This window comes from Nicotiana tabacum, chromosome 6 (genome assembly GCF_000715075.1).
Source record: "Nicotiana tabacum cultivar K326 chromosome 6, ASM71507v2, whole genome shotgun sequence".
NCBI classification, from domain to species: Eukaryota; Viridiplantae; Streptophyta; class Magnoliopsida; order Solanales; family Solanaceae; genus Nicotiana; species Nicotiana tabacum.
In genome coordinates this window covers 152,906,990-152,927,360 of record NC_134085.1, presented here as the reverse complement: position 1 = coordinate 152,927,360, position 20,371 = coordinate 152,906,990, and the positions used below count along the sequence as shown (strand labels likewise).

The window sequence follows — 20,371 nt, the reverse complement described above, 5'->3', positions numbered from 1 at the left end:
TACCAAGAATATTCCTTATTTAGGGCTCCTCTATTATATAAAGGGGACCCCAATCATTTATAAGATCATCTTATCATCGCTGTGAAAAGAATATACTTTCTACCAACATTGTCCTTTAACTCCATTATTCTTACTTTATTTTTATTATTTAATTGTTCTTACTGCCCTGAGCCACCTCGAGGTCACTGCTGCTAAGTAACATTGGTTTGATTCAATTCTGTCGTTCATTTCTACTTCATATTTCTTGATTATTAATTGGTATTGGACCAAATCACATGTCTTTAAAACCACTAATCAAATTTAATTATTACTCGTATTTTCGAGGTAAACAAAGGTGATATTTAATTTTTATATCAGCACTATACCTTCTTATACCTTGTACCAAAGGACCTCCTAGAGTATTGGAACTAGAGATCAAATCTCATATTATCTTTCCTGCAGGTTCTTGTTGTTCTTCTTCATTCACTCCTGGTGATTCTTCTTCCCTCCCCCCTCCGCTCCCCCTCCTCCCAAAAAGGCAAAAAAAAAAAAAAAAACTTACTCTCTATCACATGGACTAGCCTTGCATACGAAGAATCTAGTGATATGGGTTGAATCTGTGAGGTTTTGAACATAAAAGGGAGAAATTTTTGGAGAAGGTGTGTTGCTGGTTAGATGTCGGACGACTAACTAGTCAATTATTTCTATTTTTAAAGAGCTTGCTGGAAATTATCTGGAGGTAGGGGGAAATGAAGAAGAAGCAATGCACATGAGAAAAAGAAAGCTCGGTTAGAAAGTGATGGAAAAGTTAACGGAAGGATGTTATCGGTTAAGTTTGAAAAACTTAAAGTTATGTTTCAGTTAAGTGGGATATCGTAAGGATGCAGTGAAAGTTGAGGTGAAATAAAAAGGTCAAAAGCTCAGAAAAAGAGGAGCGAGAGGGGTTTGGCAATTTACACGAGCAGATTTTTCTGTAATCAGTCTGCTATTTCCTATTTTTCTAACATATACTCCGAGCTAAGGTGTGTGAATCAGCGATTGAACGATTGTCATTGTGGTGTTGAGCAGCGATTCAATTATCTAAATGGCCGGAAGACATTACAGTGCTGCTTCTGGAACCTTCAAACCCAGATCTCCGGCACTACTTTTCCTCCTCTCATTTCTCGCTCTCACCCTTCTCTTCTACATCTTCTCCAGCTTCTCCACTTCTTCCCCGTCCCACTATTCCTCCCGAAACCCTAACTCCGAGATCGATTACTCCTTTGTAGCTTCACTCGAGAAATTCCTAACCAAATCTCCGCGATCCCCGACGGCCGGTGACGATACAGTTTCAGGAACAACGTCAGTTGAGGATGCTAAGAACCTGGACGATTCCGTTTGGAAAAATGAGAATCAAAGGCTTTATGATGAGCCGTTTTACCCTGCTTTTTCGCCTCTCAAAGTTTATGTATACCAAATGCCATCGAAATTCACTTATGATTTGCTCTGGTTGTTTCATAACACGTATAGAGAGACTTCGAATCTCACCTCTAATGGTAGTCCTGTTCACCGCTTGATTGAACAGGTAATTTTGCAGTGTTCTTTTTAAGTATCATTTATTCGTCTAATTACATTTGTTTAGCTCATTATGGAGAGATTTTTTTTTTTGTGTAGCATTCAATTGATTACTGGTTATGGGCGGACTTAATAGCACCAGAATCAGAGAGGCTATTGAGGAATGTAATTAGAGTGCATAAGCAGGAGGAAGCTGATCTGTTCTACATTCCGTTTTTCACTACCATTAGCTTCTTCTTGATGGAGAAGCAGCAATGCAAGGCTCTTTATAGGGTGTGAGTGCATTTCGTCTACATCATTTTTTCCTCATTTCTTATTGTTTCTTTACTAGCTCTGTTCGAACCCTAAGACATTCTCTTGCTTAGCAACTTGTTTTTTAATTAATTATTTTCTCACTGAAATTTGCTTCTTGTGATATCATTCTCTCCATTACTATTACTTCAAACTACATGTGGTTTGAAACTTTTTTGTTTTGGCTGAAGCACAATCTTGAAAGTGTTTTGGGAACATTATGGCCCACTTTTCTAATAGCAATCATAGCTATATTTCTTCTTCCCTCTTGTTTCTTAGGCACACTAATTCTTCTACTGCATTGGGGTTCTCAGCTCTTTAACCTAGTTTTGGCATTTACAGCGTGTTTGCTAATGGACTTGCATCCAATAATATTGTGAAATGAGTAAAGAAGCAATTTCTTTGGTAACAAACGGCGACATTCATTATTATCCCCGAGGTTCTAACATACCTTTGAAGCTGCTTGCACGGATGCTGCCTTCTTCTGTATTACCTTAGGACTCTTTATCTTGTATGAAGCACATTAGCATTATCATCTCAACAAGGTACAAATTTTAGTAGCAGACATGCTGCTCTGTTTGCGCCTTTGCGGAATTGGGGGAAAAAGGAAAGAAAACCCTCCTGTTGGAAAGCACTTGTAAAATTATTCCACTATTGGTTAATTCTGAGTGGGGAAACTAGTATTTATTTGCATTCTTAAAAGTTTGTCCCTTTCCCCTTTTCAATTTACCATACTTGGAACTTCTACCTACACAAATAAGGTGAAAAGAACCCCTTTTAGGGAGTACAATAGAGAACCTGAGATCCGATGCGAACAATTAGTCGAAGAAGCAGAGCTTAGAGCCTTTACTTTTTTGATATAGCCTATCATGAGTCAAATTCAAAAGATTAACTGGCCAGTTTTCTAGTTTGCACATCCTTATGGTTAAACACCTGACAGATGTCTTAAATTTTGATACTTTTTGGTATCTATTTAATAGATCTTGGAATTCTGAGCCAGGTTTAAAGACTTTGTTATGCTAGACTTTGTGTAGCCTTCTCTTTGTCATAAGTCAATATGATGAGTCAAATTCAAAAGATTAACTGGCCAGTTTTCTAGTTTGCACATCCTTATGGTTAAACACCTGAATAGATATCTTAAATTTGATACTTTTTGGTATCTATTTATTGTTTAATAGAACTTGGAATTCTGAGCCATGATTAAAGACTTTGTTATGCTAGACTTTGTGTAGCCTTCTCTTTGTCACAAGTCAATATTTTTATTACTTTTCTTAATGTAGGAAGCTTTGAAATGGGTTATGGATCAACCAGCTTGGAATAGATCTGAGGGAAGAGATCACATACTTCCAGTTCATCATCCTTGGTCTTTCAAGTCTGTCCGCAAGTTTATGAAGAAAGCTATTTGGTTGCTCCCAGATATGGACTCAACAGGGAACTGGTTAATATCTTCACTGCTAATTTCTACAACAATTGAATATTATTGCCACTTGCCAGCTCTAACATCAACTATGGTGGCTACTTTGAACTTCAGGTACAAGCCTGGGCAAGTTTATCTCGAGAAAGACCTGATACTTCCTTATGTTGCCAACGTTGATCTATGTGAAGCAAAATGTTTATCTGCATCAAAGAGAACTACACTGCTATTTTTCCGGGGGAGACTTAAAAGAAATGCTGTAAGATTAATATCTCATTTAGTTCATTTGCCACTTTATGTTAATTTCTTGCTATTGCTCGTGTACTGAGTTAGTTAAAAGACGATATCTTATGATGGTTTTGAAAAGAATTGGAGCTCTCCTAGTGATTACTAAGTGGGTTGTATGCTACCATGCTGGCTTTAGTAATTTTCCTGACATCTGCAGAGCATTCGGGTGATGACACAGTAAGATATTAACTTCTATGCAATTGCGAAATCCTAGAATAATAAGTTATTTATTTCTTTCCATCTAAAGAGAATTTTGCAGTAGGAACTCCTTGTTAAATCTTGTTAGGAACCGGTTGCTCAATTTTGCTAGGGCAGAACATGGGTAGTCAATCTTGTAATACCATTAACTCTTTTAATAGTCCCGTCATAAAGTAAAGAACTGAAGTTTTTACTATAGTTGATGTTACCTTGTAACCTCCAAAGTTATATATAAACGGTACAAGACATCCTTGATGATAAATGAATGTTTCATCAAAAAGAAATCCATGTTGTATGGACTGTTTATAACTTAAGGTATACTATATGGTTTGATTTTTTTAATTTGTATTGGTCTATTAGGTTTAGTTTGTTGGAAGTTGCCAAAGATACAATTAGAAACAATGGACTTCCTTTGAATGAGAATATTCTTCCATTGAGTGATTACAATTATAGGGGTGGCAAACGGGCTGGTGGGTCAGATATGACAACAACAACAACAACTACCCAGTATAATCCCACCAAGTGGGGTCTGGGAGGGTAGGATGTACGTAGCCTTACCCCTACGGGTAGGGAGACTGTTTCCGAATGACCCTCGGCTAAAGAAGGTGAAGGAAGCCCTGATAGCAAGTGATAACAAGACAAATAGTTAGAAAACTAAATCGGAGATAACAACAAAGAATAGCAAGATAGTACCGATAACAAGTAATATCAAGATAGTATATTTAGACAGATAAGTCCTAGGCAACACACGAGAATATGACGAAGTCCTGCTAGCAAACTACGGAATTACCGAAGGTAAGTAGTAACAGAACAGGACACGTGGCTATAGCAAACTAAGGAAAAAAGGGTATCATACTAGCACTAATACTATCGAACTAGGGAAGACAAAGGGAAACGCCCGACTACCTACTAACCTTCCACCCTAATCTTCCACCTCCACACCCTTCTATCTAGGATCATCAGGTCAGTCTTCGGTCAGCTCAAGTTGCGCCATGTCCTGCCTGATCACTTCACCCCAAGACTTCTTAGGTCTACCTTTACCCCTCATCTCACCTCCCAAGGCCAACCTCTCACATCTCCTGACTGGGGCATCTGTGCTTCTCCTCTTAACATGCCCAAATCATCTCAACCTTGCCTCACGCATCTTTGCCTCCACAGAGGCCACTCCCACCTTGTCCCGAATAACTTCATTCCTAATTCTATCCAATTTAGTATGCCCATATATCCATCTCAATATCCTCATTTCCGCTACTTTCATATGCTGGACATGTGACTTTTTGACTGACCAACACTCTGCCCTATACAACATAGTCGGTCTGACCACTACCTTGTAGAACTTACCCTTAAGTTTCAACGGCACATTCTTATCACACAAGACACCGAGAGCGAGCCTCCACTTTGTCCATCCTGCTCCGATACGGTGAGTAACATCCTCATCTATCTCCCCATTCATCTGAATTATAGATCCCAGATATTTGAAACTCTCTCTCTTGGGAATGACTTGCGTATCGAGTCTCACATCCCCGTCCGCCTCCTGGGTAACACCACTGAACTTGCACTCCAAGTATTCTGTCTTGGTCCTGCTCAACTTGAAACCCTTAGACTCTAGAGTATGTCTCCAGACCTCCAGCCTTTCGTTAACGCCACCTCGCCTCTCATCAATCAGGACTATGTCATCCGCAAATAACAAGCACCAAGGCACCTCCCCTTGGATGTGACGCGTCAAAGAATCCATCGCTAGGGAAAACAAAAACGGGCTGAGTGCTGATCCCTGATTCAACCCCATCTCAACCGAAAAGTTGTCAGTCTCCTCTTGCTGTCCTCACCCGTGTCTTAGCCCCATCATACATGTCCTGAATCACTCTAATATATGCTACAGGCACACCTCCAGCCTCCAAACATCTCCATAGAAATTCTCTCGGTACTTTGTCATAGGCTTTCTCCATGTCAATGAACACCATATGCTAATCCTTCTTCACTGCCCTATCCCGCTCTACCAATCTCCTCACAATGTGTGTGGCCTCAGTAGTCGACCATCCCGTCATGAAACCGAACTGGTTCTCAGAAATGGACACACACCTCCTCAATCTCCCTTCAATCACCCTCTCCCACACTTTTATCGTATGGCTTGACAACTTGATACCCCTATAGTTATTGCAGTTTTGGACATCCCCCTTGTTCTTGTACAACGGGATCATCGTATTCCGCTTCCACTCTTCGGGCATCTTCTTTGTAATGACGTTAAACAACCTAGCACGCCATTCCAAGCCCTCCTTGCCCACACTCTTTCAGAATTTCATCGGGATCTCGTCCGGCCCAGTCGATCTGCCCCTACTCATCCTGCGCATAACCTCTTCCACCTCCCCCACTCGTATGCGCCTACAGTACCCAAAATCTCGTTGCCGCTCCGAGTACTCCAACTCCCCCAATGTGATGCCCCTATCTCCCTCCTCGTTCAAGAGTTTATGGAAGTATGCCTGCCATCTCCGCCTGATCTGTGCCCCGTCCAATAAAACTCTTCCCTCCTCGTCTTTTATGCATCTCACTTGGTCCAGATCTCAGGCCTTCCGCTCCCTCACCTTAGCTAGCCTGTACAATTTCTTGTCCCCGCCTTTAACCCCAATTTCTTCGTATAAACGACTAAACGCCGCGACCTTAGCTGCTGTAACCGCCAACTTCGCCTCTCTCCTAGCCTTTTTGTACCCCTCCCTGTTGGCACTCTTCTGCCCCTCGTCTATACTCTCTACTAGCTTCAAATATGCTGCTTTCTTTGCTTTCACTTTTCCATGCACCTCTTCATTCCACCACCAGATTGGACGAGGAGGTTAAAAGACAATTCTGGGAGGATTTGGATGGGTTGGTGCAGGGTATACCGTCCACCGAGAAGCTTATTATAGGGGGTGATTTTAACGGCCACATAGGGAGGTCGCCTAGGGGATATGCCGGTGTGCATGGTGGCTTCGGTTTTGGAGATAGAAACGGAGGAGGTACTTCGCTGTTGGAGTACGCTAAAGCTTTTGAGCTAGTGATTGCTAACTCGTGTTTCCCGAAGAAGGCGGAGCACCTGATAACTTTTCGGAGTACGGTGGCCAAGACCCAGATTGACTATCTGCTTCTCCGGAAATGTGATAGAGGTCTATGCACGGATTGAAAGGTCATTCCGAGTGAGAACCTTATGACCCAGCATATGCTTTTGATAATGAACTTAGAGATCAGGCGGACGAGGAAGAGGAGGGCTATGTCTGGTATTCCTAGGGTCAGGTGGCGTGCATTGACCAAGGACAAGGCCCAGGAGTTGGGGGAGAATTTGCTGGCTCTGGGGGCCGGGAGGAGTAGCGGGGACGCGAGCTGTATGTGGTCAATGACAGCAAATTGTATTAGAGAGGCGGCGAGAGAGGTGTTAGGGGTCTCAAAGGGTTTTTCTGGTGGCCATAAAGCAAACCTACGTGAGGCGTGTATGCACTAACTACGTTCAGAGTATACCTACCCACGACTATCTTAATGGCCATCAACCGGTCATTCACCTTCTTAACCTCAATCGGTAGCTCCCTTAGGTCCTTATCAACTAAAATGCCTACCCCGTTCTTCCCTCTCACCCTCCCTGAATACCACAACTTAAACCCATCAGCCTCTCGAGCCCTGTTCCCCATCCATCTAGTCTCCTGGACACAAGCTATGTTAATTTTCCTCTTATGGAGAATCTTTGCTAACTCTATTGACTTTCCCGTTAAAGTTCCAGGACCCAACTCTTAACCTAGAAGGTGCCCCCCCCCCCCCCCCCGCGCAACCCTTCCCCTCTATCCCTCGCTTCCCCCGAGGACATGCCCTCACTTTATCATAGCTCGGCGCGGCCACTAGACCAACACAAAGCTATAAACAAAATAGACTACAAAAGAATAAGCTAAACAGAAACCTACAGGTACACAAGGTGTTAATAAGGGTTCTGACTAAGCAGAGGCAAACTACGTATCAGCTATAAACTAAAGTTATAGACAGGGGCAGATATAAGCCGACAATGGATAATGCAAAAGCGGATAAAATATCCGACCCCACCCATATTTAATACGGATAGAAAATGGGTTAACCGGTGGATAATATGGATACCATATTATTCATGGCTTCTTGATGTGATCACTTTTGGGAGAATTTCTAGTCTCCCATATTTGAGGAACCCCTAATTTGAGTCCCTGCAAATGTAAAAGTTAAATCCATTGGTCATCCATTAAGTATTCATTTTTTAAGTGGATAATATGAATCTTATCCATATCTTACCCATTTTTAAAAAGTCTATTATGCAACCCATTTTTAGTGGATAATACGGATGATAATTGTTTTTTTAAATCCATTTTGCCACCTCTAACAATTATGGTATGGTTGTGTCTATCTGATATCTTCCTTTTCAGGGTGGAAAGATACGATCCAAACTTGTGGAAGAGCTCCGTGGTGTAGATGGAGTACTCATTGAGGAGGGGACTGCAGGAGAAGGAGGAAAAGCAGCAGCACAGAGTGGCATGCGCAAGTAAGATTTGGCTCTCTGATTTTGATCTTTAAATTCTGAAATTTAAGGTTGTTTATCAGTTCAAACTATAACTTGAGTGCTTCTATATTTATTTCCTCGCATAAACAGGAGTGTATTTTGCTTAAGTCCAGCTGGTGACACCCCATCATCAGCCAGGTTGTTTGATGCAATTGTCAGTGGTTGCATTCCTGTCATAGTCAGTGATGAACTAGAGCTTCCTTTTGAGGGGATTCTTGATTATCGAAAGGTACTAGTGACTTTGCAATTCTTATTCTGATCTCTAGGAGAAGTGTTAAAAAGGTGGCTATGTTAATGCTCTCATTCCGGAACAGATCTCTTTGGCCTAGGCTTTTGTGAAACCCCTAATGCAAAGTTAAGATGATTAATAGGAAGCCCATAATAGGTAGTTTTTGGTTGTCTAAGAGGAAGTTACATCATTTAATTTATAACAGTTTTCAAGGGAACATCAAGCTTCAGCAGAAAATTGGTGTGTGGTCGGTACTTGCCCTCCCATCACTTATCATAACTACCTATTCCTTAAGTGCCACACGACAATTGCAGCGAAACTGGAATTCAAGTTCCTTTCTTCTCTTTAAAAGGATATTGAACGTGGAGGGAAGGGATGAGAAAGTGAAATTGCACACTATTACTATGTATAAGGCTCTTACTCTTTTTTTCTTTGGCAGATTGCTCTGTTTGTCTCTTCTAGTAATGCTTTGCAGCCAGGATGGCTTTTATCATTTCTCAAAGGTGTTAGTGCAGCTCAAATTAAACGGATGCAAATGAACTTAGCTAAGGTTCGTAGATCTTTGAGGTTGAGATTATCCTCTTCAAGTAGCACTGTCTGCATTTCATAGAATGGTTAGGGAGATATTTGCATAACTTTGTATTCTTTTCCTATTAGTGATGTTTTGGTCAAATTCTTGTTTCAGGAGTTATACTAATTCCTCGGTTGATCTAATTTTTGAATGTTTTCGTTGTGGATGCAGTATGCAAGGCATTTTCTTTATTCTCATCCAGCTCAACCCTTAGGTCCTGAGGACTTGGTTTGGAGAATGGTTCGACATTTTTTTCTCTTTAATTGGTTGTCATTTTCTCTTCACTATGTGAAGTGCTGATTTTCTTCCTTTGCGATAGCTGGATTTGTTGGGTTTAATTAACTAAATTGTTTCGAAGTATTGGTTTCCACTCCTATCATTCCTTCAATCATGTCATAACTGATGACATTCTTAATTTCTCTTTATGACTTTGGCAAAGGGGGAATATCTGGAAGGACAAGAGAATGTTGTCTTACCAACTCTTTTGCTTCTTTCCCTTTGGATGGGCTGAGTCATCTACCCAAGGAGATTTTGTCAACAAAATCCCTGTACCTCTAGGGCTATTGCTCTTTATAACGATGATGACAAAGGGTGGCTAAATTCCTGGATTTAGAGAGTGGAGATTAACATCATGAAGCTAAATACTTGCTTTGTATTGCAAGTGGCAATCTAGTAGAACCATATATGACCAGTACATCCGCAGTTCTAGCCTTAAATCATGTCGGACAAATGAAAACTAACCAACCTCCCCATCCCCCCCCCCCCCCAAATTCTTGTTTATCTCTCTATGGATCAAGACTCCACTTCTTTGAACTCATTGCATAAAGAACAGCTCATTCAGGTGAAATTGGTGTAACACTCTGTATGATATAATCAAATTGATTCTCTAGGCTGAACGTCCCATCATTTCTTTGACATTCTTCTCACTCCTTGCAGTCATTTACAAGTGTTAAGATTTATAGTGTTGGTCATTCTTAGTACTCATTTTATTTCTTCTTATGCATTTTGATTCACTCGTGATGCTCATTGCTAAATACTTATCCATGCAATGGTGTATAATGAAAAATTTCTTCACTAATCCTTTTTTTCTTTTTGCAGTACGAGCTATTCTTTAGTATTTCTATTATTATCTTTTGGTTTGCTTTTTTTTTTTTGGTTTGGGGGGGGGGGGGGGAGGGATTTGTCTATTTTGACTATGCCATCTGTAAGTTGTAGTATGAGGTAATAGAGTCCTAAAATTTGCTTTCCTTTGTATTCTGGTGATTCATAGATCGCAGGTAAGCTGGTCAACATCAAGCTTCACACTAGAAGGTCACAGCGGGTGGTGAAAGGATCCAGAAGCGTGTGTACTTGTGAGTGCCGCCATCCCAATGTTACAAGCCCAGGTCCATTGTCTTGATTGTAGATCACAGTTTTTTTTACTCGTTTTTTTTTTCACTTCAAAAATTTGATGTAGTTCTAAGGGACTTAGCAATATGTGATTCAGTAAGCAGAAGTGAGCAAATTCTGATTTATTATTTGTGTCAAATGTTGCCCAAAGAAAATTATGGTAGCTTGATGTTAGAACGATAAAATGCAATTTGTATACACACCTTCAGTGGATTTCTGAAGAATTCTCGACTTTGTGATGGCGTGAGTTGCTACTTATGGAATTGACCGGGCTTAAGACGTTGAGGTTGTTTGAATTTTTTGATGCTGCAACTCTTTTTTGGGAGTGGGGACATCTGTGTAATCTTGGTCCCACTTCCTTTATTAGATACTTGGGACATAATTTCGTGGCTTTCACAATCCAAGCATGTAGTTTTATATCCTCTGTGTAATCTTGGTTATGTTTGTTATTGTTATCCTACAGATCTTTACCTCCTATTCGGGAATATCAGGTAATGGATACAGTTAGTAGAACCCTAAGATATCGAACTGCTTAGTCATATGTAAATACAGGATGAGAAAAAGGAAAAAATTATGAACATGAGTATTGATTTAAACAGTATCCACATGTGACGGCAGATGGAGTGCACATGCTTTTGCTTTTCTTTTTTTAAATCCCCGCAAGTGTGTAGTGTGGGATGGTAGTAGCAAAGAAGATGGGTGCAATGATGGTGGACAAGGCTAAGGTTTGGGACGTGGGAAGCACATATGAAGATAATTGTTTTATTAATGGAATAATGATGATCGTGCTCATGTTTTTGGATGGTTGCCTTCGCATGTTGCATGAGCTGTGTCACTGGCATTTGTGTAGTTTCCTCGCAACAAGTCACCGACCTTCTTATGTTTCTAGATCCCATCATATTACTTGATTTCTTCTCCCCCCCCCCCCAACCCCCACCCCACCCAACAACCCCCAATTTCTTCCTCTGGCCCCATCTCTTATTGCCTTCCTTTCCGCACGATGAGAAATCATTGCTTCCGCAGAGGTATCTCGCCATCAGATTTGGACAACTTCAGTACTAGTGTAGCCATTCCCTTATACTATAGGAGAAAAGGCATATGTAAATGTAAAAAGGCCTTCTTAATCATGCTAACCATCAGTGGTTTTTTTTAATCAAAACTACAGTCCTAGACTACTGGGTCTAAGGAGGGCAAAGGGTGCGAGTTCAAGAAGTGCTTATTGTTTTGTTTAAATCGCCTTCAACTTCGTAGGATCAAGTTTCAATCACCCAAAATCTATTTTTGTGGGAAAGTTTTTCAACTGCCAGTCTGATTTGGATTTTGAGTTAATGTTATTACAAAAAGAATATCCAACATATTATTGGTTCAAATAACTGCGGTACAGTGGGTTAACTATTAAAATCGAGAAAGCGACATTCTGAAAATAATGAAGCCACGACTGCAATTAGCAAAAATTGGCACAACAGTATATGCGTAGACGATTACAAATGATGTAGTGTGAAAAGTAGGATATGAAGAGAGCAAATGAATGACGTTTAAAAGTGGGTAAAGAGTTGTTGCCAGCCAATGTTCCCGCGTCAAACAACGTATAAAAATACCATTAAAATTGGGCCACCATCGTCAAGGTAGACAAAACGGTGATCGTGAAGTCCTCATGCGCTCCGCTAATTACGCGTTTACCATCATCTCGCCCATGTTGTGTGGCACTTTTGCAATTAGAGTGCAACTCTAGGTGTTTTATTTTACGGGATGTGCCTTTTTCACGACGAGCCACTACTGATTAGAGATGACCTCTTTTCCTAAATAGGGCCATTTTTCTCAATTAGGAGTTAGGACATTATCAAATTCCAATTGCATTTGCTTTAAATAAATCTTTGGTATAATTTTTCAAATTCAATTTTGTATATTTTGATAGGTAAATTGGACTAACTTTGTGTAGGATTAAAAGCGTTTGCATTCATTTTATTGAACACATTGGAGTCCCTTCAGGGATATCCGATAAAATTGAAACGATACAGAGAAGATTAACATGTCCTTGCGTAAGAATGACACGCATAAATCGAGAAATGGTCCAATTTTTTAGTGAACACACCGGCAGTTAAAAATAAATATCTTATGGTTTTAATTGAATTAATAAGTGTAATCAATTGTTAATACTTTACCGTTAAATCATAATAATCCAATTTGCTTTTAGCACTTTTTACTCCATGTCAAAGGCCCTTTATTACTTTCCCCTTTTTGGTGAATATCATTTTTCCTTTTTGAAAATCCGAGTCAGCACTAGATACAAGAATAACCTCCACAGTGCCAATAATATCTGATTTGCCCTTTCCGACACCCCACACCACGTTTGAGAAAATGAATCAAAATAGACGAAATTTTGCGTCTTCGTCTTAGCCTACAAAATATTTAAAAAGGCAAAAAAGGACAAAAACACGCCATTACAGAACATCCTGTAGTAAGGCAGACAGGGAAACTTTTCCCTGTAAAATTTTCCAAATCTTCTGCTTATTCCTATTTATTATTTAAAGCTATAAACAGATATTGAAGTGAAAAGAGAGCAAAAAAAAGCTTTAAATTGAAAGTAGAGAGCCGGCATTCGACTACAAGTTCCTTTATTTTACTTCCAGAGCTATTTAATTCTTCCATTTCAAGCTAAAGGGTACGAAATCCCATTCGTAGTTTCTGAAAAAGCTTCAAGCTTTGTGAAGACAGTTGCATAACACATTACAGATTTTGAAAATCTTTCAGATTTAGCGTTGGATTGTAAAGATTTGCGTAAACAAATTGGTTTTGCTGCAGCGATTCAGTTCTCTTGTAATTTTCAATTCTCAAAATGATGGCTTAGCATTTCTTATAAAGGTACAACCTGCTTTCCCTATAAGTCTTATAAAGGTCTTTACATTTTTGCAGTGACCAATGAAGTAAATGGATTTTGTTATTTATTTATGTATTTTAGTTGCTAATTGTTATTTACATCTGGGTTTTGGTAATCTATGAAAAGATTATTCTGGATCTGTTCATTTTGATCTCATTAATCTGATTATGAAACGTGATTGTGCTAGTTTTCTAGCTGTTTTGTGTACAATTGAGTTGAAGTTTGACTTCAGTTGAACTTCATGTAAAATTTGTGCATCTTTCTTATAGTTGCCAAGTTTGTGAAAAGAAAGAAAGCAAACATTTGGAATCCTAGTCTACCAATACTTCAAGACTTAAAAGCTCTGCTTTTTTAATCATTTCTCATCATTAGCATACTATATTTTCTTAATGCTTAGTGAATTATGATCTCCAGATGTCTACATCTGAGTATTTGGTTGTTGCCCCCGGATTGGAAGGATAACGATAGAGCATGTTGATAATGATATTTATCTATGAATTCGGAATTTGAACCAGGTTAATGTTTTCTCTCTTCAGGATCTGGCTTTAAATCCTAATTAGTCTTTGGAAATGGCATCAAAATCATTCAAAGCTAGTAGATCATCTGTGTCAAATTCCTCGGATTTGCCTGATTCGCAGCACGGCAAACCTCCACTTCCTCCACATGTGACTTTCCAGCGGCGGACTTCCTCAGGCCGATACGTTAACTACTCAAGGGATGATCTTGATAGTGAACTTAGCAGCAGTGACTATATGAACTATATGGTACATCTCCCTCCGACTCCTGACAATCAGCCCATGGATTCTATTTCTCAGAAGGTTGAAGAGCAGTATGTATCAAGTTCATTGTTCACGGGTGGTTTTAATTCTGTTACACGAGCTCATCTCATGGACAAGGTGATTGAATCAGAGGCAAATCATCCCCAAATGGCAGGTGCAAAAGGGTCGTCATGTGCTATCCCAGGATGTGATGCTAAAGTGATGAGTGATGAAAGAGGCATTGACATCGTTCCGTGTGAATGTGATTTCAAGATATGCAGAGACTGTTACCTGGATGCTGTCAAAACTGGTGATGGTATATGTCCGGGGTGTAAGGAGCAATATAAAGTCACCGATTGGGACGAAGCGAATGGAAATGATCGGCCGCTTCCTCTGCCTGCGCCAGCTGGGATGTCAAAGATGGAGAGAAGGTTGTCAATTATGAAATCAACTAAGTCGGCATTGATTAGGAGCCATACTGCAGATTTTGATCACAACCGTTGGCTGTTTGAAACAAGGGGCACATATGGGTATGGAAACGCTATATGGCCAAAAGAAGGTGGATTTGCAAATGGAAAAGATGATGATATTGTTGAGCCTACTGAACTGATGAACAAACCATGGAGGCCACTTACGCGCAAATTGAAAATTCCTGCTGCAATCCTAAGTCCTTACAGGTAAGAAGTTATTTCCGCTTTTACTCTTCAGAGTCCTTCTCTGCGTTGTTTTAGATTGATACTAATAGCTGTACGCTCTACTTAATCACCCTTTTTGGGGGTCTGAAGAATAACTAGCTGCTTGCTTGCTCTTCTACTTTTGCTTCATTTGTCCCTGACACGTAGTTTTCCATTGATTTCAGCTACCTTTTAATCGATCGATTAATTTCTAAGTTCTCCACTAAATTTTAAATGCGTGCACTTTTCTCGTATTACTACTGGTTTCTTTTGATTCGGTTATTTTATTATCTTGATGTTGTTACTGCTTCTTTTCCATGGCTTCTCCATTTCCGTATTTCTTTTCAACAATGTTGTAACTATGCTTTTCCTTAGCTGAGGGTCTATCGGAAACAATCTCTCTACCTTCATAAGGTAGGGGTGAGGTCTGCGTACACGCTATCCTCCCCAGACCCCACTTGTGAGATTACACTGGGTTTGTTGTTGTTGCATTTTTCTCCTAACACATGCTATGTGTATTTCACAACTGGGTTAGTCTTGAATGACACATAGCTGGTATATTTGCAAAACTTTTCCTTTATTCGGTTGCTACTACTTGAACCATTCAGGGGTGCAGATATCGAATGTTATATCTTTTAATGAACTTCTACTTTCCAAGGAAAAAGATCACTACTATCTTTATAATGTTTTAGTTGTTATAAGATACAAAAAGAAAAGAAAAATCTGAATGTGTTTCTTATTCTCCTCACCTGAATACTGCTATCACTATTGTTCTAGTGTTTACTGTGAAATGCCTTCTCTTTGATAATCCAAAGGACCCTAGTCAATAAACTGGACGGAAAGAAAAATTGGTTTATTGCTTTGCCTAGCGTTTATCTCATGCAATGACAATTTACAGGTTCCAGATATTTTGAGCTGATATTTACTTTCTTTTCCTATGTTTCTTCTGTTCAGACTTTTGATTGCTGTTCGGTTTGTTGTACTTGGGCTTTTCTTAACATGGAGAGTGCAACATCCCAACAATGATGCAATTTGGTTGTGGGGGATGTCCGTGGTTTGTGAAATATGGTTTGCTTTCTCATGGATTCTTGACCAATTGCCCAAGCTTTGCCCTATCAACCGTGCAACTGATCTTGGTGTCTTGAAAGACAAATTTGAATCACCTAGCCCAAACAATCCTACTGGGAGATCTGATCTCCCTGGCGTTGATATGTTTGTCTCTACCGCTGATCCAGAGAAGGAACCTCCTCTTGTGACTGCGAATACTATATTGTCCATTCTAGCTGCAGATTATCCTGTGGAAAAGCTTGCTTGCTATGTTTCTGATGATGGAGGGGCTCTTTTGACTTTTGAGGCAATGGCAGAAGCTGCAAGTTTTGCTAATTTATGGGTACCATTTTGTCGTAAACATAATATTGAACCTAGAAATCCAGACAGTTACTTCAGTTTAAAGAAGGATCCGTACAAAAACAAGGTAAAGCAAGACTTTGTTAAGGATCGTAGGCGGGCAAAGCGTGAGTATGATGAGTTTAAGGTCCGTATCAATGGCTTGCCAGAATCCATTCGCCGTAGGTCTGACGCTTATCATGCAAGGGAAGAGATTAAGGCCATGAAGCAACAGAGGCAGAAGACTGAGGATGAACCTGTAGAGAATGTAAAGATCCCAAAAGCTACGTGGATGGCAGATGGAACCCATTGGCCTGGGACATGGTTGAATTCTGGACCTGAGCATTCCAAGGGTGATCATGCTGGAATAATACAAGTAAAATTCTCTTAACTCTCTACTCTGAATTCTTTGGAATTCCACCTACAATCACGTTTACAAATTGATAGGTTTATGTAAGCTATTAATATGACCATGTTTTCAAATATGCAGGTGATGTTGAAACCTCCAAGTGATGATCCACTGCATGGTAACAGTGAGGATGGGGTTATGGACCTGACTGATGTTGATATTCGTCTTCCCATGCTTGTTTATGTTTCTCGTGAAAAGCGCCCTGGCTATGATCACAACAAGAAAGCAGGTGCTATGAACGCCCTGGTTCGAGCATCCGCGATCATGTCCAATGGTGCATTTATTCTTAACCTTGATTGTGACCATTACATTTACAACTCCCAGGCTATCAGGGAAGGTATGTGTTTCATGATGGATAGGGGAGGAGATCGTCTTTGCTATGTTCAGTTCCCACAGAGATTTGAGGGCATTGACCCGTCTGATAGGTATGCCAATCGCAATACTGTATTTTTTGATGGTAACATGAGGGCCCTTGATGGGCTACAGGGTCCAATGTATGTGGGAACTGGATGTCTCTTTCGAAGAGTAGCCCTCTATGGTTTTGACCCTCCTCGCTCCAAGGAGCATCAATCCGGTTGCTGTAGCTGCTGCTTTGGTCGCAGAAGAAAGCATGTTAATGCACCAGAAGAGCATCGGGCCTTGCGACTAGGTGATTCGGACGATGAAGAAATGAACCTCTCACTGGCTCCCAAGGCTTTTGGGAACTCAGCAGTCCTTATTGATTCAATCCCTGTGGCGGAGTTCCAAGGTCGTCCTTTGGCAGATCATCCAGCTGTGAAGAATGGACGGCCGCCTGGTGCTTTGACAATTCCTCGGGAGCATCTTGATGCATCAACTGTTGCAGAGGCCATCAGTGTCATCTCCTGCTGGTACGAGGAAAAGACAGAGTGGGGACAACGTGTCGGATGGATTTATGGTTCAGTTACTGAAGATGTTGTCACAGGATACAGGATGCACAACAGGGGTTGGAAGTCAGTTTATTGTGTTACCAAACGCGATGCATTCCGAGGGACAGCCCCTATTAATCTCACTGATAGGCTCCATCAGGTCCTTCGATGGGCTACTGGTTCAGTTGAAATCTTTTTCTCCCGAAACAATGCCCTTCTGGCCAGCTCAAAAATGAAATTCTTACAGAAAATTGCTTACCTCAATTGTGGAATCTACCCCTTCACATCAATCTTCTTAATTGTTTACTGCTTCTTACCAGCACTCTCCCTGTTCTCCGGTCAGTTCATTGTCCAAACACTAAATGTCACCTTCCTTGTGTACCTCCTGACTATTACAGTCACCCTCTGCATGCTTGCAGTGCTCGAGGTCAAGTGGTCAGGCATCGAGTTGGAAGAGTTGTGGAGAAACGAGCAGTTCTGGCTGATTGGAGGGACAAGTGCTCACTTAGCTGCTGTGCTTCAGGGGCTCCTGAAAGTTGTTGCTGGCATCGAAATTTCTTTCACCTTGACGTCAAAATCAGCTGGTGATGACGAAGATGATGAATTTGCTGATCTCTATATGGTTAAGTGGACATCCCTCATGATCCCACCCATTACAATCATGATGGTAAACTTGATAGCAATAGCAGTTGGTTTTAGCAGGACAATATATAGTGTTATACCACAGTGGAGCCGTTTACTAGGGGGTGTATTCTTCAGTTTTTGGGTTTTGGCACATCTCTATCCCTTCGCTAAAGGGCTTATGGGCAGAAGAGGCAGGACACCAACCATTGTCTTTGTATGGTCAGGACTTATTGCTATCACCATTTCCCTTCTTTGGGTGGCAATTAATCCTCCAGCAGGCACTACTCAAATTGGAGGATCATTCCAGTTCCCTTGATCATCTTGCTTTCGGAAGTTTAAGCAGCGCTAATATCGTGGCAAAAAGTGCTGGTATGTTTGATTCACTACATATCAATTGGAATTATATTTTTTTCATCTCACCAATGAAATTGGTGTCATACAAGCTGCTCAACTATTTTTAGCATAGTGGAAGCAGAACTAAGCAAGTTTAGTTGAGTTGGACTTGGATAGAGAACATTCAGCATTTTTTGTATCATCTTGGACCGGAATATTCATTTAATTGTTTAGTTTACAATACCATTGATGGTTAAGGAATTGCAATAGACATTTTTGTCATTGAAGAGTCCTCTTCACTTCTTTCTTCTGTTAATCATAAAAATTTGAAATTCTGGCATAAAAGCTGACTGAGACTGGAGTAAATTGACTAGAGTTCCGAAGTATGATTAAAAACCTTTTAATTTTTCTCTAAAACTTGAGTTCTTTCTTCATCTTTCTTTTTTTCTTTTGTCTTCTTCTTTATTTCTGTTTGAGAACTTGAATCATGTGATATTGGTTAATTCTCTTGTTAGTCAGAGGACTTTAGATGGTAGAAATAACCTAAATTCTTCAATTTCCTCAAATACACAAAAAATAAAATAAAATATATATATATATATATATATATATATATATATATATATATATATATATATATATATATATATATATGTGTGTGTGTGTGTGTGTGTGTGTGTGTGTGTGTGTCATGCCGGCGGAATGAGGTAAAGTTGTTGGAGCAGCAAAATTGCATGTTTTAGCTAACTTCCCATCTAAGTAGAACACCTAAAATTTGTATTATGCGGGATAAAATAAGATCATCTAATGCTCCTCCTTAAAGAATCCTAAGTCATATCAACTCAATTGACACACAATAAACCAAGCATGGCCAACAATCCTATGATCTTGTTCTTACTCATAACAATAGTGATTTCTTCAGTTTCTGCCACAAACACTAGCTCAAAAACCATAGACATTTTACAAGCCATTGATGAAATGAGAAAAGCCAATTACTTCACTTTTGTCATGCTCATTAACATGGCCCCTCCTGACTTCATTCAAGAAAACATCACTTTCTTGATGCCAAAAGACAAGACACTTTCCCAAACCTTAATCTCACAAAATGATGTTTCAGATTTCTTGCTCCAACATTCTATCCCTTCCCCTTTACTTTTCGAACACCTCGAACATTTTCCTACAGGTTCTATTATACCAACTTCCAAACCTGACATTGTACTTAAGGCGAACAATTCTGGTAGGAAAAGTTTCTTCCTCAACAATGCCAGAATAGTTAGTCCCAATATATGTACTGGATCTGGTTCTATCATTTGCCATGGCATTGATCAAGTCCTGGAACCTACCACCTTGTCATCTGATTATCATAACTCTACACTTTTACCTGTTCCGCCCCATTGTCCCAATGTCACAATCCCACCGTTTGTAGTGGCAGACCCTCCTCCTGTCATGTCATTTCCGCCACCAGCAGAGCCAGTAAGGAGTGGAAGCTTTAATAATCCGACCCCATCGTGGACCCCACCGATGAAATCTGGTGCTCAGTCGATACTGCAGCTAAGGGATGCAGTGGTAGCTGGGCTGCTGTTGCTGCTGTTGGTGTGATGTAGTTCATCTGTTTGATTCGAATCTACTAACTAAAATCAAGAATGTGATTAAAGATTGTGTACATGGGGGGCAGATGTGGTTGTGACTTATAGCTAATAGCTTGTGACTTATAGCTAATAGTATTTGGTTTCTTGTTTACGAGATTTGTTTGTTTAAAGATTCAAACAGATTATAGTCTTGTGATCAGTTTGAGTTCATGAAACCATAGAATGATTTGCTTCTTACAAAAGATAGGATTAATATGTTTTATGGTACTAATATAATTGATTGAATTTTATTTGGACAAAATATGGATTTGCTTTGACTAAGGTAGATTATGGGAAAGAGAAGGAATTTCATTCCTACAACATTTACAAGCTGAAAACAATTC

General features: G+C 40.1%; 3 protein-coding genes and 1 non-coding gene across 4 annotated transcripts; all 4 read left to right on the top strand.

Annotated features, from left to right (window-relative positions):
* Positions 1-423: 423 nt before the first annotated feature.
* Positions 424-10,684, top strand: LOC107811952 (putative arabinosyltransferase ARAD1). The gene is made up of 9 exons (XM_075255652.1): positions 424-1,543; positions 1,633-1,806; positions 3,105-3,262; positions 3,356-3,497; positions 8,128-8,243; positions 8,352-8,490; positions 8,930-9,040; positions 9,233-9,301; positions 10,332-10,684. Exons 1-9 carry the CDS (start codon positions 1,064-1,066, stop codon positions 10,458-10,460), a joined length of 1,518 nt encoding a protein of 505 aa, XP_075111753.1. The 5' UTR covers positions 424-1,063; the 3' UTR covers positions 10,461-10,684.
* Positions 10,685-12,429: 1,745 nt separating this feature from the next.
* Positions 12,430-12,531, top strand: LOC142182456 (U6 spliceosomal RNA). Its single transcript, XR_012711277.1, has one exon. It is a non-coding gene; the product is annotated as a U6 spliceosomal RNA (small nuclear RNA).
* A 359-nt stretch (positions 12,532-12,890) lies between these two features.
* On the top strand, positions 12,891-18,686 carry LOC107808578 (cellulose synthase-like protein D3). Its single transcript, XM_016633105.2, has 5 exons — positions 12,891-13,112; positions 13,202-13,312; positions 13,865-14,763; positions 15,715-16,522; positions 16,637-18,686. The coding sequence occupies exons 3-5, from the start codon at positions 13,898-13,900 to the stop codon at positions 18,380-18,382; spliced, it is 3,420 nt and encodes a 1,139-aa protein (XP_016488591.1). The 5' UTR covers positions 12,891-13,112; positions 13,202-13,312; positions 13,865-13,897; the 3' UTR covers positions 18,383-18,686.
* Positions 18,687-19,094: 408 nt separating this feature from the next.
* On the top strand, positions 19,095-20,086 carry LOC107808577 (uncharacterized). Its single transcript, XM_016633104.2, has one exon. The coding sequence runs from the start codon at positions 19,267-19,269 to the stop codon at positions 19,996-19,998; it is 732 nt and encodes a 243-aa protein (XP_016488590.2). The 5' UTR covers positions 19,095-19,266; the 3' UTR covers positions 19,999-20,086.
* Positions 20,087-20,371: the final 285 nt, after the last annotated feature.